This window comes from Motacilla alba, chromosome 10, assembly GCF_015832195.1.
Source record: "Motacilla alba alba isolate MOTALB_02 chromosome 10, Motacilla_alba_V1.0_pri, whole genome shotgun sequence".
In the NCBI taxonomy this organism is placed as follows: domain Eukaryota; kingdom Metazoa; phylum Chordata; class Aves; order Passeriformes; family Motacillidae; genus Motacilla; species Motacilla alba.
The window spans coordinates 7,647,342-7,666,221 of record NC_052025.1 but is presented as its reverse complement, the minus strand read 5'-3'; the positions used below and the strand labels follow the sequence as shown (position 1 = coordinate 7,666,221).

Below are 18,880 nucleotides of genomic sequence, written 5' to 3'. Positions count from 1 at the left end.
TGTTACATTGTATCGCTCAATTTTCAGTCCCTGAAAATTATTAATTTTTATAATCAAAGAAAAATAACTAATTTAAAAATCAGGTTAAGATAGGAATCCTGACTGTATTTATATTCCATTCTAACAATCTCTAAAACATTTTAAGAAAACATCACAGAAAGTTTAGGTTCCAGTTTCCAATATAGCTTAACTGACTTGAACCCGAGTCTAGGTCTTTGATTTTCATTGAAGTTTTAATTCCTATACAACTTACAGACTTATAAAAGATGTAGCCTAAGATATCTTTAAATCATGCATTTTCAACCTTCAAAATGTCATTATAGATATATACGTATATACACATAAAAAGAATAAATTAACATTAAATTTGTCAACATGATAAAGCAAATTACATACCACAGACTCCATATCATGTAGTGTTATTGGTTTTTGGAGCATCATCTTGTAAAAAGGGCGAATAAAAAAGGCTTTAAAGAAGAAGAAATAAATTTAACAGATGCAACTCAGGACTCAAAACATGTGCAATAATAATCTGAAGATCACACTACATAAGATAAATACTAACCATCCAAAAGTTTGCCATGGTAAACAGCCATTCCAGCCACACGACCTATAAACTTGAAATAAGAGAGATGATCTTCATTGCAAAGTCCAGAGTTCGGATTGATCTGCAGAGTATAGTTATCCCTGAAGAGTTGTAGGAGGCAACAGGGAAGAGAAAGAAAAACAAAAATGTTGTACTATTGGACCAGTCTCACATTTGAAGATCTGAAAGACATCACTTCTTAAATCAGTTATCGCTTTTCACAATGATATCTAATATTAAACAATACATAATAGAAGACCATTAATATATCAGAAACAACCACCATGCACTACCTCAGTAAGTTAGAGATACACCCAAGAGAAGGGATTAACTCCCATTCGTTTCAAAGCAGAGTAACATTCTCTGCATTGCTGGTTACATACTGCCTCTTCTGTATGCAGGAGATGGTTGCAAGCACATGCTTGTCCATGCAAAAATGCCATGGCTTATGTCAGACTGCTGTAAAAAAACCCCACAATACTGTCTCCACATTACTCTTCTGTCAAGCAACTGGGTGAAGACTATTGCAGTTATTATCAACTAAACCCTCTGGTACAGTCACAAGGGCAGCAGGAACCCCATTTTTAAAGAAGGTACGAGAAATAAAATTTCTTTTCCTAAGTTCTCACATCTTCCAGAGCAGTATTACTTACGTAGCTGAATATTCAAACAATCCATAATAAGGATTAAACATTTCTTTAGAGAGAAGGAAGAACCATTCCCTGGCAACTCCTCCATAGTCTAAACCTTTTTCACCATCAAATTCAATCCAAAGTCTTGCTTTAAGAAAATCTGCTCTCTTCACAGCTATGATTCTTCTGTAAGAATCTTCAAGGATTGTTGTGCGATGAATTTTCATTTCAAACCTATTTGGAATATCACTCTAAAAAAGAGAACATGAAAACAAAGAATAATAAAACAAAACCCAGCATTTTATAGTTTTGCAGAGTATGCAAATTCTGAAAATAGACAAAGGGCATAGAAACTGTTTCCTTACATAATTTGGAAACATAACACAGTATGATTGAAAAGAGGCTCCGTTTACCTACAATTCAACTAGCAAAGAGAATTTCAGACACTAACTTCTATTTCATGCTAAGAAAATACAGTTAAAGTTCTTACTAGTAACAGCATATGGGCAGTTGTTCCGCATGCAGCAAGGCATGGAGTCTCTTCTGACACTGAACATTTATCATATTACACACTTGATTAAAAACAGCTCACAGTTGACACAAAATTATCTGCAACCATTTTACCTGACTTATTCACCTTCTAGTTCAATATTCTATGAGCCTAGGTGTCCTGTTCTCTTACTTAAGATAAAATCTACAGCTGTGTTTCATTATTAAACTACCATAATTGTATTGTGTGGCTGAGCTCTCTCAGATTAAGATACTGACATTTGAATGAATGTCAATCTTGTTTTACTAGGAACACAAAAAACAAGGTGCATGTATAATTGTGTGCAACCTACACGCAGCTCAAAGTGGACAGGCAGACTTGGCAGATAGAAGGCAAAGCACAGATCTAAACTCAAAGGCTATTTACACACGTAAAATATCTCCCAAGGATGTAAAATTTGATTGAACTTGTGCAGACTCATTGTTATCTGCTGCCCAGATGCTATTTACAGTCTTTTATGCTACATGTTATAAATATACCTGGCACTGCCACCTCAAACTAGAGTGTGGTAGATCCATAAACTTCAGATTTTAAGGCTGTAACAATTTATTGCAGTCATCCAGCCTGATCATGATGACAGCAGAGATTTCTACATAGACACACTAAAATATATTCTGAGAACTTTCCATATTCTGACTTTCAAAAACTATTCTATGCTTGATGAGTGATTTCCAAACTTTTCTGTTGCCAGTCTTACTTTCAGGTTCACGACGTTTTAACCTTTGAGAATTTCTGCTTTTTAAATTAGATTGCTTACAGTCTTCATCAGTGCATAAAGTCACAAACCCTACTGTTACAGCAAATGCTCACTGGTACTTGACAAATGCATTTGTGATCAGAGAGTAAATTTACCTTCCCTGTAAATTTGCTTTCCCTTGTTTAGGGGCCTAAGTTTCATAGCCTTCTGCTGCATTCCTACTGATTACTAACCTGTTTCTTCAATTTCTTTCTGAAGAATTCATACTTCCGCTTGTAGTCCCTGGAGTAAGGCACAGCCTTTGAGGAAAAAAAAGCAAAGAAGTCTTGTGTGTCTTGTGAAACACAGACAACCCATTTAAATTCTGAGATAACAGGAATACATGTTTTACTGAGTGCCAGGGGAAACTTCCAATTTATAAACAGCAGGAATGAAAAGCACTTCTCTGTTCAGATCAGATCCACAGAATTCATGCTGTACTTCCCCATTAGCTGATGTAACTGCCTGAGATCCCTGAGTGGCCCAGATCAAAGTGACCAAAATGCCTTTGGTGACGTCCATTTCCCTGCTGGATCATGAGAGACCTGGCTACAAACACCTCTATTTTCCATGGACAGGGAAGGTTGTTTACATATGTAGGCTATTAATAAACACAGATATCAGCTGAACACTAAAACCCATCTATAATTATAATGCAAACCATCTTTGCAATTAGTTCTGGTAATTTCACACTTCAGATTAAGTATGGAGGCTGGATAATTATTTTTCAGTTGAAAATCAATTTAATTCCTCTTTAAGCCCTTTTCTTTTTTTTTTTTTTTTCTTTTTTTTTTTTTCCTCAGATTTACTTCATGAATTGAGCTAGTGTGGACAAGAAATAAATAACACTTCCTCACACACTTCAAAGCCCTCCCCCCAGTCTATAAGGAAACTTTCTTACTACTATAGAAACTGCTTTTTCTTTCTGGCATTTAAAAACCATTTCCCCAGAAAGCTTTCTGAACAGTTTTTAGAAAGCAATAAAAATGCGTTGTTCAGACACCCTGAAAGTTTCACTTTCTAGACTAACTGATAAATGACAAGAGTTTGTTTGGATTCTATTAACAATATTTCTGAAAAATATGAAAATCTACATTAGGAAAGCTTACTGGTCCAGTTATTGCCACATTCTGCAGTCGAGGATCCTCCCATTGTGTTCTCTTTGTATCTGCAAGAAAATTTTTAATTAGTTCCATTAATTCAAATAACATTCACAAATAAAATTATGAGTAGGGAAGAACTCTACATTGTACATACTGTGGTTTATGAAGAATATTCTTCCATCTGTGTGAGTTCTCTCTTCCCACCCTGGCTGTAAAAAGATAACATTTTTATTACACTTTTTTATTACATTTTTATTATAAATTTCTGATCATATAGTTCAACATGATCTACAGTTGTGGGCATTTCTCTCTCATCTACTGTCAACACTGAAATTCAAACCAGTATTTTTTATAGAAAGAAAGCAGGCTGCATTTTCTCATGTGCAAATTTCAATAATGCTAACTTAAACTGTTAAATTGTTTCATCTGCAAAACAAGTACAAAATGGTTTACTAACTGGTAATGGGCCCAGGTCAACTGGATCTAGGGAAGTCTTTCTCCTTGGATGAGCAGAAATTTTCAGTCTTGGATCTTCCTTTGAAAAGAAAACAAGCAGCATGTTAAAATCCTTTCACTATTTTCTTTTGCTTTTATTTTTTTTTGTCTTTATTAATGATTTTGTCCAGAATATGCCTAGTACCAATTAGGTAATGGTTGCATATTCTGCAGCCAGAGGAATCCTTGTGGATTCTCAGTCCTCCAGTAATTTACAATCATCTTCTAGTAACCTTTCACTTTATTTTATTTACATATATATAAGTATAAATCCCTCATTCAACTCAATTTTTGTGTAATTGAGTTGAATTACTCTTTCCACACGATTTCTGACACACCTTATACTTTTTGGGTTTGGTGGGGTTTTTTGTTGTTTGGTTGATAGGTTGGGGCTTTTTGTGGGAGCTAGGATGAAGATGGTTGTGTTATATGAGTTCTTTTCATCTACCTGGAGAAAAGAATACCCATTTTGAATCAATTTAATGCATTTCTCTTTCCCTTTCACCTGACAATAACACTGACTTATTCTGGAGATGCTTAAGCCCTCGAGTAGCACTGCCAAGTGGTGTGCAGTGCCCCTCTGTGGAGCTGCAGCTGCACAGCTCCCTCATCCATATGGTACTTGCACCTGGGCTGCTCTTCTAAGCATTCACAGGAATTTGTGTTGTGCCCTGTGATAAATTCAAGGTAATGGATTTCCTGTTGAAGGTATGTTTACAGAGCTCATTTCTGTGAACAGCTCCTATAAGCTACCACAGCTCTGCAATGTCATTTAGGAGGGGCTTACATCTGCGAAGCAGATTCCTGTTTTCCTCCTTCCAAGCTAAACTTTCAAGTACCAATACAATTAGTAAAATGGATAATCTTCTACTCATGACAGGTATTATAACTTGGCATTTTTATTACATATCACTCAGACTCACACTGAATATTTTGGGTTGGAAGGGACCCACAAGGATCGTGGAGTCCATCTCCATGGCCTGTACAGGGACTGAATGCCCCACCTTGGTTTATTAGCACCATGATCTGACCATGCTCCCGAACAGACACAGCTATCTTGGCACTAAAGACACATATGGAAGCTTGCTGAAAGCAGCAAAATTTTGATTCAATAGGAACTAGAATTTTAGTTCATGAGAACAGTTTTCCATTACCCATGTTGTAGTTTTGGTATTGTGGTCAATAAAGAATGGTCTCCCATTGGGTGCATGTCGAACTTCCCAGCCTTTAGGGAGAAATCCTTGCTCCATTTCAGGCTGCTGCTGAGAAGACTGTTGTGATGAATCACTTGATGTTGCTTGTGGCTGTCTTGCTACAGAAATACTTTGTGCAGCTGATGCCTGACTTGTTTCTGCAGCAATCTATGGTAAATGACAAAAAACATCCTATCAAATCAAAGCCCTGTAAAGCAATATCTTTTTTCCATTAACCCGTATTCTTGACTTATGAAAGCAGTTTCATAAAGCAAGCCCCTGATGGATTTCACGATATCAACCCCGAAGACTAACAATCACTGATTGTGGTGAAGGTTTACAGGAGCTTTCCAGCTTCCTCAGTCAGTTACCACTCTCCAGAAGGGAGAGTGACTTGCCATAAACATTACTGTTGCTAACTCTCCATGCAGTCTCTCAGGTATTTTATGTGGTACTTTACAGTTTACGCCTTTCGCGTGTTCTATTTCAAAGCTGTCTCCACTTCTATTACACGAGATGTTTTAAAGGTTCAATGAATACAAACATCAGTACATTGAAGACAGGCAGTACCTGTACAACTGGTTTTATCCAGGTAGTGGTTCTAGAGTTGTGATCTATATAATATGACCTTCCTTTTTCATCTTGTCGTTCCTCCCAGCCTGGGGGTAATCCAGATGAAGTAGGCAGTAACTAAATGTTAGTGATAAGAGAAAAACAACAATTAAGGAAACTCTGAAACTTACTGTGAAAAGATTTTCCTCTGTCAATTTAAAACAACAAAACTATATTCCAGAAGGTTCATGACTTTTATGAGCTGGATAAAATAGATAAGAAGTATTTGAGTCCTTTCTGAATAGTATGAAGTAACAGATATTTATTTGATAGTTTATACAAAATTCAAACTCTTCATGGTAAAGGATTCATTTATATACCTAGTTTAGGCTGATCCGGCCTAATACTTCTGGCTATGAGACCACAGTTTGCAGTGTCACCATACGAGCATAATGGAATGTGGTATAGCTTTTAATTAGAAGTAAACAATTGTAAGACAAACCATTTGAAAAATGAAATTCATATCATCAGGGCAAGACTACTTCCTTCTGCAGGCTATGCATCAAGATAATGCTAAACAAAGCTGAAACGTGGAAGCTTTACAGCTGAACTAGACCCATAATTGCCATTTTGTCAGGACAGCTGCTCGGCAAGGAAGGCCAAATCTCATTTGAAATGTCAGCAGCTAACACAGCTAAAAGCCTGTGTTTTTTGAAAAATGACTTACCACTGGATGTGCAGGCTGCTCTTCAAGTCTGTATGTCTGCAGACTACCTCTCCTGCTGGAATGGTTCTTGAAGGAGTGGAGAGGAATGACACATTAGCTATTACTGCAGCTTTAGGGATGGCAGCAAACAGCCAACAATGGTTGTCACACTTCAAGCTATTACAGTTTCCATCCTGAGCAAAGTGTTGTATTTATTTTGAAACATGATTTAATATCGTATTTTTCAAACTCTTGTTTTAACATCTAGAAACATCAAGTTCACAGAGTCTAGTATAATCTTAGAATGATAGAGGCTTGTGAAAGTTCAGAATACTCTAGCAATAGATGTTTTGACATGTAAAACATTAATTACAATTAGTTACAGTACACTTGAGTTTACAGTATTGAACTTTTTGTGTTGTCAGTAAAGTCTGTGATAGAGCAGAGCTAATACAACTTTCCAGAGAGTAAATTAGGTCAATAATGAAAAGGTATGAGAGTCTGAGATAACCAGTTTGAGAAGAGCAATTAAATCCCTAGACTTTGCCTAAGTGTCCACCTTCCTGCCACATTTAGATCTCATTTGCTACTTAATTAGGCACCTGTATTTCATTTTGCTCTAGAATTTCCACAACTATTGGAAGGATTTTTCCCTATCCACATACTACTTAAGTACTTCAAAGAAAAAAACATTATTAACTTTTAAAATTTTTTTGGTGGGGGGATGGGGTGTAATGCAGGTGAAAAAAGGCAACACTGCCATTCTAGCTGACTCATGCAAATAATTTGAACATCTGCTTCTTTCTTTGCTCAGGCCACCCAAGCAAGCTGAAATAACAGCTTCTTTGCTACCCACTGAATGCTGAAGAGCAGAGATCAAGTAAAGTCTTGCTACTCTCACTTGACTGTTTCCAGCAACACTAGTGATACATTTGTACAAACTCAGATAAACGTTGTCAATTCCAAATTTACATGTGGAAGGGCATTCTTAACATCACATAAACTAATGATTATTTCAATACCAAAATCTAGCAGACTAGATGGCCTGGGTCACCTCTAAAGGCTTTCCTCAATGGACGGTGGATTTCTCACATCACATATCAGGTTACAAGGCTGTTTGTGGAGCTCGGGTTTCACAGGACAGCTGAGCTTATTTAATTGCTTGCTGCCACACCACCAAAAAGTCGAGTTTCACACTGGCTACGAGTTCCTGCTGTTTTCCCTCTGCTACTGTAGCATTCGTCAGACAACCGAGCACACTGTTTCAGTTGTTCAAACTGCAAAAAAAGCAGTGTTGGGGAAAAGACAGCAGTTTTCTGCTGGGTTAGCAAGCTGAACAGCCTCATGCAGAGGTCTGGCAAGTTCCACAGCTGGCACAAGGGCTGTGGAACTGTATGAGCAAGCTCCCTGTTTTGCTGCTAAGGAAGCAGCAGGTTTACACAAGCCAATCATAAAACCTTACCCACTATCCAGAATGAAAAATGGTCAATCTTAGAACTTGTTCTAATGGGAAAAGTAACTCACATAGCACAACTCCCTTAGAAATAAGCTTTCAAGATACAGATATTTCATTTGTAGTTTTCAGCACCCCACGACACTAGATGAAGAGGTAGATTTACAGACTGAAAAATAAGTTCACACAAATCTGTTTTAACCTCAGGCAGAAATCCATATAAGGAAAGCAGAGAGAAGAAAATGCTTGCTTAGATGGGATTCTACAGTAAAAAGACTACTCTTGAAGTCTGTGCATTTGAGATAAAATTAAAAATATAATTCTTAAATAAAGTATTTATCGATCTAATTCTATCAGAGCAATGAGAAAAATAATTTACAGTGTAGGCTGTTGACTGGCCAGTAGCTGGACTTCCAGAGGTAGTAAGTCTGTTACTCAATTCTTCTGCAAGATGACTCTGTATATCACAGCTACTCTGCGAGAGAGGTATTTGAACATTCTGACTGCTGTACATTGTTGCCTCATCTTCAGTTATAATTTCCCAGCTCTTTAAAAGGAAAACAAAGGGAAAACATTTTTAAAAAGTAATTCCAAGTTGCAACAAGCTTTTTGAGTAGGCTAGATTAAAAACACCACTTGCATTTCAGAAACATGTTGAGATTTCTTGTTTTACCTCAGGGGAATCTCTGTTGTCAGTGTTCTCTGTATCCTCTGATATCTGTCGCCGGTGAGTGAACACGTGCTGGGCCTCCAGCTGCACACTGCCAAGATCTGCAACAGCCACACTGTCCCTGGTGGGGCAGAGTGGGAGAAGTCAGCTAACAGCAGCCAGAGTTTATCTTTCAACAGTAAGCCAGGCTAACAGCAAAAACATACATCACAGTCATTTTGGCAGAAGAAAAAGAAACAGTCCAGACTATTCAAATTAATGTAAACTGTTTAAGATGAATAAGGATTCATGTCAATGTGAAGTGTAAGCTGAAGAACCAGGTAGCATTTCGGGGCAGGGGAACCAAAAAAATTAAGGCAAACAATTTAACAGAGTCCCATATGGGAGGAAAAAGCCAGGCTGAAAACTGAAAAACTATTTCATTTCCATTCCTCTAGTTGTTATCTCTTCAACTGCAACCACTTTCTATTTGAACACATACTTCCAGAGCACAGTACAGTCAAAATGATCACTAGCCAGTGACCACTGCATGAAGGTTTCCAAGTGAAGTGAGGGAAAGCTCTACTAATGTTCAAGCTCTTCACTTTTTATTCCTCCTTGCTTTCAATGTAACTAGGGTGAATTACACTAGCTAATATAAAACTTGGAATTTGCAGGCTACAAGACTTACTGTGCAGTTGGTCTTTTCCACTGTGTTCTTCTGAATTCATGATTGACATAGTAGGTCCTGCCGAGGATGTCTTGTCTTTCTTCCCAGCCTGAAGGCAGTGGAGGAGATTCCTGCTGCTGCTGTTGAGGCTGGCTAGCAGCCTCTGGTTGGTCCAATATAATCCACCCAGGCTGAAAGACATAATATAACTCCCTTTAATACTATAGAAGTTGAAAAATATATCTTAATTTTTCAAGCCACTCCCCCTTTTAAGGTGTAGTTGCAGTTCATCTTAAACCAGAAAACTTGACTCTGGTTTTAGTGTGTTTATTTCTAAAAAATGACAGGGCATATTATGCATGCAAGAAATCTTATTTTTAACTCAAGATCATTAAATATATTAGTACCAGAAATTGTTAATTCCAGGAAAATAAACATTCAAATAATATATTAAAAGCTTAAAATATTGTCATTTAGCACATACACTGCAAATGTACGAGGCAGGTGAACACACCCTTCTGTAACAAAGTTTAATTACAGCAAAGCTGGTAATGCTGAATAGAATCAAGTCTGGAAAAGAAATCCATTAATCTACATTGGATGGGCTTAAAAAGATTAGGCATACATGGTAGGTAAGATCAAAATGGCCCGGTGGATTGGAGAGAGTTGAAATTCTAAAACCAGAGAGATGTTAGGGTCTCTCTGGGGTTAAAAAACATTAAACAGTACCTACAACAGAAACTTCAACACTTTAACTTGTATGCACAATACAAGCAATCACTTTTAACTGGTTTGATTCTAAAACACTATTTATAGCTTAGTGTGTGATTCCTAACATCCATTTTTCAGCAATAAATGCATTTTTTCCCACCTCTAATTCTTCAGCCTGTTCTGTGGTTTCTTCTTCAGACCCATTGTTTTTAGGTAAGTAAGTCATTTTTAATCTAAGGTGGCCTTTAACTCTTGATTTATGGCTGCAGAAGACAAAATAAAGTTATCTTATTGTGCACTCGTAAAACAAAATAGCTGAAAAAGCACAGCTAGAGGATTATTCTTAAGTATTCCAACACAAACTTGACTTTCTATAATTTAAATTAATAATAAGTTCTATAACAGCATTGAGGCTTCAGACTTCTGAATACAGTAAGTATTTAAAATAATGCTGACTTTTTAGTAGAACATCAATATCTTAGAATTGGCCACTCAAATTTCTTGGATGGAAACACAAAAACTTAGAAAATGCATATGTAGTTACAACTAATTATAAGAGAGCATTGTAAGAGCATATGTACAAGCATTGTATAGATATAAAAATTAGAATTTCCACGTGGTATTTACCAACCTTCTTGGATGAAGAACAAAATCCTTAAATGTATATGGTCTCTCCATACTTGGATTTTCTGTCTGGAATAAGAATTTTTTTCAATAAAAATCTTTATCAAGCACTTGAAATCAAAGAAAACTATCAGAAGTATCCAGTTGATTTCTTTAAAGGCCTTATAACAGTAACAGCAATACCAGCTTTAATCTTAGCAGTAAGACCAATACTCTGGTTCAAGAAAACAACAACTACCTTTCAGTATCTATGCACATTACAGAATGAAACACCTTCTCTTGAAAAGGGTTTGCCATGGTTGCTACCCTGTTTTTAAGCCAGTTCATGATAAATCTGTTTATATCTGCTCATGTTTTTGAGACTTCAGGAGAAAATGAAAAAGCTTATTTTTCTTAGTGACATTTCTCAAAAACTGATTATCTGCCTTGCAAAAGGATTACAAGAAACACAAAAAATTGGACCAAAGCAACAGTAGCTCTATTTCCCATGTACCCTCTTTTTTGGATCTGTTTATGTGAATAAGAAACAGTAAAAATAAATTTACAGGCTTTAAAGAAATATTCTATGACATGACAATAATTACAATCTCTTATCTTTAAGACTGTAAAACCACGGAAAAACTAAAAGCACTCCAGTATTGAAAAACCAGCTAACCTACACTGTTTTATAAATATCAGCACTGAAAAAATCCCAAACTGATCTACAAAATAAAACAAAGAACACACAGAGCAGGAGAATTTAATCACTTTATTATCAGTATTGTTAACTTCCTTAGATGCCTAATAGAGTGCATATAGAAATATTTTTTCCCTTTCGTAGTCTTAAAAACAAACAAAAATACAAACCGGTAACTGATAAAGAGGAATATCCACTTGTCCAAGAAAATCATCTCGAGTCTACAGAAAACAAAAACAAACACCACAGAAAGTTGAAAGCTGCAAAGTGTTTTAAAAACATTGTCCCCCAGGCCCTGATAGCACACCAATGCTTTCTTACAACCTGAAGGCACTTTTGAATTATAGGCAATAACTTGTTTTGTACAGAGCAAGTTCTGATTGACCCAACACTCCAAGCCTTGGACAGCTCTGCCTTCCTCAAAACAAAATTTGTGGGAGCTGGAGGTGGAGATTTAGACTGTTTGCTAAATTATACAGGGTAATGTTAACAAAACAGGAGAGTTGTTCAGCATCAGGACAGACTGTCAGTATCTCCAGTAGAAACATTGTCCTAAAGGGCCCTTCTCCTAGGAGGGCCCAACAATTTCCATAAACCTAGGCAGCTGTTTCAAACAAGCACGTATAAACATTTTTTTCTTTTCCAAATCATACAGCTACTGTCAAAGCTAACAAGAAGCAAAAGTAAGTGTGATCTGTGGTAAGTGCTTTGGAAGTTCCAGTAATTCCAGTGGTCCCAAGCTTGGCATGAAAATCTGTTAGAACTATGAAAAAATGCCTTCTGTCCACACACATTGCAGAGTTTAGTTTTAACAATAACCATCCAAAAGATTTTACCTGACCTAGACGTCTGGACTGTCCAGCTGGGACCAGAATATGAACACAGCAGCTGTCAGACCAGGGCAGGGACTGACAATACCCAGTATCGCTGCACATTCGACATTTCATCATGGATTTTCGCTTGCCAAATAAATTACAATTTCAGTAATCTACACAGGTAATTTCAGTATTCACCAATCATCACCACCAGCAGTATTTTACTTGACTTTTTGCTGGATTACTGAAGCATGTGCTAAGCTGCTTCAAATTAATTAATTAATGATTTGAAAACCTTTGTGAACCTCCACAAAAGGAGGAAAATGTATTATAAGAGTCATTTAACATGACGACATATCAGTGCCTGTGGAATAAACTCAGGTCAGCATGGAATTTTTTGAAGGTATATATAAGCTTATGGCTTAAAAAAAAAAAACCCTACACTACAACAAGACTACACTTTTTTGCACAGACTGAGTAAGGAGCTGTAAAAGTCTTCAACTCTGTGGCTTGCGCAACCTCTAAAATTCTAGGCTTCCTGATTTTTCTAGCTAACGAAAAATCTGATGACTATTCTTTCCTAAATCTGTTGTTGCATTTATTCAAACTAATCACCCCAGAATTTTAATGTTTGTCCATAAAACTTTTCATCACAAGGCTCTGCACTTGCTGATATCTATTTCCTTCACCTCAGGGCAAAACCATATGTTCCAATTTTCTTCTGGAAAACCTATTTTAATTTTCAATTCAAATGTTTTACAGCCTTAAAACTCCAATCTAATCCTATCCATTTTTTGGTCCCTCTGACATTAAAGTGCAGGTATTTCTTGAAGCAGTTCTTTTTGCCTTAGTAATTCTGGTACCTTTTTTCTCTAGCTCTGTTGTCCTAAGTTCATCCATTTAACCTTTAAGTCATACATGTATTTGGAGAATCAGTGTCTCACATGGGCCTCTAATTTTTACACCTGCAAAAAGGGCAACTAGATTGTCATAGGTGATAAAATGTAGAAATTTGGAGATATGTCACTCCAAATTCAGTTTGCAGCGTGGATGCCATGTTTAGATCTGAAGGGGACAAAAATGAAAATATATACAAACCATCCACTGTTTTAAACCACAAACTTATTTGAGATAGAAAGCTACAACAGGTTTCATACCTGTGGAGGCTTCCCTGAACTACAGAAGGAAAACTTTCTGTGCTATTATAGGTCACAGGATTCTGGAAAAAACAGTTATCTTTTTTGCCTATGAGGTTCTTTTTTAAATGGCACAGCACATACCTTAGACATGTTAAAAGGCTTAGTATTTGTAAAGTTCTTGGCAATCCTCAAGTGGAACATGCCTTCCAAATAAATTATTGGAATGTGGGACAAAAGTTTGCTCTATTTTAGAAACCCTCAGAACATTGTGTTTGTTACCAGCATAATTTGAGTATGGGCTCCTGCTATTCACTTTATTATTCTGCTGTCTCTCCTCCTATTTTTAGCAGAGTTAGCCTCCATAACCAACTCTTTAACAGTACTTTCTCCTCCAGCCAGAAAGCAAAACCCTGAGTGGAGATTTTTGTTGACCTCCAAACAACTAACACATAAATCAGATAGCAGGAATGATCTCCAGCAATGTGTCCCCCCATGACAAGCTGACTAACTGCCTGCCAAGAGGTGCCAAAGCAGCAACAGACATCGCACACAGGAACAACTAAATGCCAGCAGAGCTGAAACTGTTTGGATCTCTGTTTCATCAGAGCAGGCAACACACACAAGTGGGTCAGTTGTTCTTGTCAACCTCTAATTTCTTAACAGCCAGAGAACTCAAACTTTCTGCTTGGCATAAACCTCAATTAATGATATACTGCACTAACAGAGAGGCCTTGTATTTTACTGATTCACTGGTTTAGTCTATAGAAAGTTATTAAAAACAGGTGAGGACAGACAGCTGCTGTATACAATTCATTTGAAGAACTCCAGTGCAATGCCAAAGCATTCAAAGAGAAACACCAAAAGACAGTAATTCTGTTCAAAACTCATTTTCATCTATTTTATGAATATATGCTTACTAAGTTTTAGATTTTGGACTTTTTTCTCTGCAACTCCCATCAGAAATCAAAGTACATTTTAAACAGACATGCTTATCTGAGTCACACATTTATTAGCAGTAATGAGAACATATCCCAAAATTTATCAGGTTTGAAAATGGGTCACTAATTTAATGCCTTTCTTAACTGCTGGATTCACCACACAGCCTTTTGAAACAGTTTTTGTATAAGACCAGGGTGTTGAAATAACAAGTATATTCTCTACCATTTTTTGTGACAAATGTTTGGTGGTATTAGGACATTAATTAGAATCCAAGCATATTCCCAGTCTTTTTCTGAATAAACAAGCAGCTAGTTGTGCACAGGTTGGTCTTTGCACAGAAATCCACAGCTGTATGGCAAAACAAGAAAGCATACAGCTTTTATTGGAGGGAACATAAGTATCAATTCAAATTGAAAAAACAAACAGTGATCTGGACTATCGCTGCTTAAGAAAACATGAGCTCAATAGATGCCTTATAAAACCAACATTCTTCTAGCTTAAAAACCCAAACATCAACATTAGCTACAAGCTTGATGAGAATGAAGAAACTTTCCTGAGCTACACTAGCAAATTCAAGTATTTTTCTTTTCATGCTGCACTGTATTATTTGGTTCTCTTAAACTCTAAATTGAAAAAAGTGAGCATTTTTTTTCTTCCATAAAATACTGCCAGCATATGCTATTCATCACAAAAAAGTTACGGTTTCAAAAAACCAAGATCCAATTATGACATTAAGACTGCACCAAATTCACGGATTCCACAAGTAATGTTTTCTCTATCTTGCAATGCAATAAATACTTGGTTGCATGGAATTCATTACAGTCCCAATCTCCCGTATTTTTAAGGGGGACCTGTGGATTGTGAGATTTTTTTTTTTAATGACATGTAGGCCACGTAGGCATTTCTTTAGAGCTGGCAAATATGACAGACATAAGACCCTATCAGCATTTTCAAAATAGGGAGAATGCTGTTAGGTCAAGAGTTATTATGCAACATGTGTTCCTGCAGGACCTTCAGCCCTGCTGGCTGTTTCAACAGCAAGGTGTCAGCACAACATGCCTCAGCAGTTTTACCATCTGCTTAACAGACATTTAATGCTGAAATTTAATGCTGAAATTCTTCAGCATCTGAGGTTATTTTCACTAATTCTCTCTCACTTCCAAAGATATTTTCAGACAAGTGCTTATCTAAAGACCAGAGTAAAAGCATCATCTGTTTCTCCATTTATAGCTTACACATTTTATACGGCACCAAAATCTTACCACTTCCTTAAAAGCTCATATTTAGTTTACAGTACTTTTACAACACCATTCATGTATTAGTCCACTCAATGTGTGCTGCTTCGAGAACGTGGCCTTAAAAGCTTATTAACAGTGAAATTTAAGATGGCTTTTTTTCCACACAGTTCACAGGAAGGCAAGTTGTCTAATATAACGACAGCATACTTCAGAACAACATAAACAGAGAACATGTCCAAAGTTATTAATGCATTGATTTTATTAATCAGAACTCTGAGTTCCTTTGGTTTGATGTATGCATACGCCAAACAAGCTACCATATAAAAATCAGGATATTACATTTTATGAAAAGTCAAAAGCCAATCCAGACTTGTACTCCTGTGTTAAATCTGCCAATATTCACCACAAAGACTTCAGAAAACAGTACCAAATATTTAATTAGGTACTATTTCAACAAGTCATTCCTGACATCAAGTCAGTTATCTTCATAATAGTATAAAAACATAAAACTCTTGCATCTGTTTGGGAAAACTTTTTTGCCATATCTTAAGACCTGAAAGAAAGTTTGAAAAACAAACTCTCGTAGTAACAATTCCAGGTGCATTTTCACCTTCTCCATTTAACACTATAAAGCTTAAAACACAGAAATGTAAAACCCTCTCAAATGTTAAAACTGCATGTATAATTCGCTCCCAGAAGTAACAACAGATAAACCAGATATTGCAGATGCTTACTGCAGGGGCTAATTAACACATTCAGCTGAAGAACTTCATACAGTCAAACAACTTTTTACTTTTCAGAGCAAGAGGGAAGAAATAGAATTAAAAATAAGATGAACTACTTTTCTCCAAAAGGGAGACAACTGAACATGTCTGCATCATGGTCTCACTCCTATGAAGTTCACTGATCCAGTTCAGGATCACACAGAGGCATAAAGTCAGGTTGAACCTGAAAGCTGCTTTTCAGCCCTAAATTAAATCAGTTGGCCAGGGCTCTACAGATATCTGGCCACTTCTCAGAGAATGAGCCTAGAGCAGGACTGGATGCAGGCTGCATGGCCTCACCCTGCTCCAAAGTCAGTCCAGCAGTTTTCAAAAGCATTCCTAAGTCTACTGTTGATGCAAATGCAGCATCAACACTAACTCAGGACTGCCCTGTGCCTGTGCACCAGCACAAGCTAGTGGCCACTGCCAGCCACACCACAGCTTTCCACACCCAGCTTTAGTCCTCAGCCACTGCTGAACAGGAGTCTTAAGCCCCACCTATCGACCTCTCCAGCCCCAAGCCTAAGCCTCTTGCTGCCAGGTGTAAGGGTAGACACAGGACCTGGCTAGAGCAGATCTCAGTGGCTGGGCTTGTTTTAAGGTCTGCTGTGCTCAAGCTATAAATCCCACCTGTCCAAACGCAGTCTGCGTGAACTGACCTTGGATGCCTCAACCTCTAATGACAAAAGGTGACCACAACACAAATAATCCAGCCACAATCACTTTTCCCACAAAATAGTATAACAATTTATTTCAGACAAGCTCTACCAAAGTTATATTACACTTCCCACCTCAGACATGGCTTTAGTAGCCTATAATTTGCCAGATGTTAACCACTTCTCATTTATCATTAATAAGCTAAATATTTGTCCCAAAACAAACTTAGTAGAAACAACAATTAGTAGAATACCTGGCTAATGCAGAAACTATTGAAAAATAAGTAATGTTCATAATAAACTCTGGAATTCCTTTTCCTTCAAAAAGCCCTTGTACTTTGACGTTACTGAAGAGGCTGTCTCCCTTATGCTAGGAAAATCCCTGACTGCCAGAGAAATCATCCAGGTCTGAAAGAATCCAGTTCTGTGTTTCTTACCACATTCCTCGTACTGAGTAGCTGGAGTGTCTCATTTGCATTTTAATACGCCCTAACTTCAATGACTCCAATTCAAATTTGTATGTAATTCCAGCCAGGAACTTGCTGATGTCCTTCTTAAATTCTGTTTGCTTATGTTACAGTTGATACAGCTGAAAGCAGCCCAAGGTCTCAAACAATAATTGCAGCTATCTGTAGACTTTTCAGTTTATTCTAAACTATCATGACAGAAAAAAAAGAATGATGCACTCTCTTGAAACAGAGATGATTATAGATCCATAAACTAACACTGCAATGAGCTACAAACATTTTGCTGGCTGCATTCCCAAATCAGCATGTTCTGTTTGTTACAGGGAATAAGGAAAAAAGTACACTTGAAACAGACACACTTCACAGAAATGCAGGGCAGTCCCCTTCAGACAAGGGTGAAAGTCAGTCATAAGCAAACGACTTGACTGAAAAGGCCACTCAGTTTTGCTTACTTGCTTAATCTGTGAAATTCATCCACTTCTGGAAGATGAGAAAACACGTGTTGGAACACAGAAGAGCACTCTGCCAAGGGTGAGGGGAGAGCATTTCTACCACTTGATCCTCTGTGGCTGCAAGGGCTGAGCAGGCACCAGAGAGCCTGGGGGTCAGATTAACACTCTGCCTACCCCTGTATCCTTTCCATGTAATGGCCAAGAGCAGATGCTTAAGGAATAATAATAATAGTGGCAATTAAGAACAGTACTTCCTTCGATACAACCCCCAGCTGAATAAGTGGTCATGGACCTCCTGATCCTGACATTAAAATACATAGTGAAAATACCCTTTGATGGACCTTTCTTCAACTTACCTAACTTCTTAAAATCCATTTCTACTTTTGATATGCAGATCTTGAGACAATTTGCTCAGCAACACATAAAAGAACATTGTTTTTAAAAAGTGGAATGGAAAAATTCACCACCCTAAAGCATAGTTTTATAAATTCCCTCTTTACCACCTTTTTTTTTTCCCCAAAGCTGAAAAACCCCTGGCTTACTTAGTGTTTCTCCTCACATAAAACTCACCCCAATCTTGCAATCCTTCTTTTTTTAGTTCTGTTATCCATGCTTCCTGAAAAAGGACCACCAGAAATATACATGCCATGCACCTATGTGGATTTATACAATTCCATAACGGTGGTTTTAATTTTGTTAGTTTATTTCTTCCCTAATAAATCTTAAGCTTTTATTGGCCTGTCAGTAAGATCTGAGCTGGCATTTTCAGCAAGTCTTTCCCCATGACACAAACCATTTCCTGACCAGTACTGGAGGCCATCACCAAGGGTACATCATTAGCTGCTTTTCATATGTGCAATACTCGGCATTTTTCAACACTGATTTCCAAACTGCCTATTTGGAAAAAAAAAAAAAAAAAAAAAAAAAAAAAAAAAAAAAAAAAAAAAGCAATGATCAAGTCTCATATCTAAAAGCCTGCAAGTTCTTCAGGTAGTGAGGAGTAAAGGAAGAAAGTCCCTAGCTTGCCCTGTGAACAAGTTTTATTTAACACATTCTTGTAGGTATACCACATTT

General features: G+C 37.1%; 1 protein-coding gene across 7 annotated transcripts in view; it reads right to left on the bottom strand.

Annotated features, from left to right (window-relative positions):
• Nucleotides 1–18,880, bottom strand: part of NEDD4 (NEDD4 E3 ubiquitin protein ligase) — a 51,163-nt gene that overhangs the window by 8,150 nt on the left and 24,133 nt on the right. For 6 of the 7 annotated variants that reach the window (XM_038146860.1, XM_038146861.1, XM_038146864.1 and 3 more), the window contains 16 exons: nt 11,507–11,557; nt 10,668–10,729; nt 10,197–10,299; nt 9,347–9,516; nt 8,680–8,797; nt 8,386–8,553; nt 6,575–6,640; nt 5,866–5,985; nt 5,257–5,463; nt 4,065–4,142; nt 3,762–3,816; nt 3,614–3,672; nt 2,699–2,764; nt 1,240–1,469; nt 566–687; nt 397–467 (listed from right to left, as the gene is read on the bottom strand). In XM_038146860.1, the coding sequence (XP_038002788.1) occupies nt 397–467; nt 566–687; nt 1,240–1,469; nt 2,699–2,764; nt 3,614–3,672; nt 3,762–3,816; nt 4,065–4,142; nt 5,257–5,463; nt 5,866–5,985; nt 6,575–6,640; nt 8,386–8,553; nt 8,680–8,797; nt 9,347–9,516; nt 10,197–10,299; nt 10,668–10,729; nt 11,507–11,557 (1,746 nt within the window). The remainder of the gene's footprint in view (nt 1–396; nt 468–565; nt 688–1,239; nt 1,470–2,698; nt 2,765–3,613; nt 3,673–3,761; nt 3,817–4,064; nt 4,143–5,256; nt 5,464–5,865; nt 5,986–6,574; nt 6,641–8,385; nt 8,554–8,679; nt 8,798–9,346; nt 9,517–10,196; nt 10,300–10,667; nt 10,730–11,506; nt 11,558–18,880) is intronic. The other variant, XM_038146859.1, reaches the window with a different exon arrangement.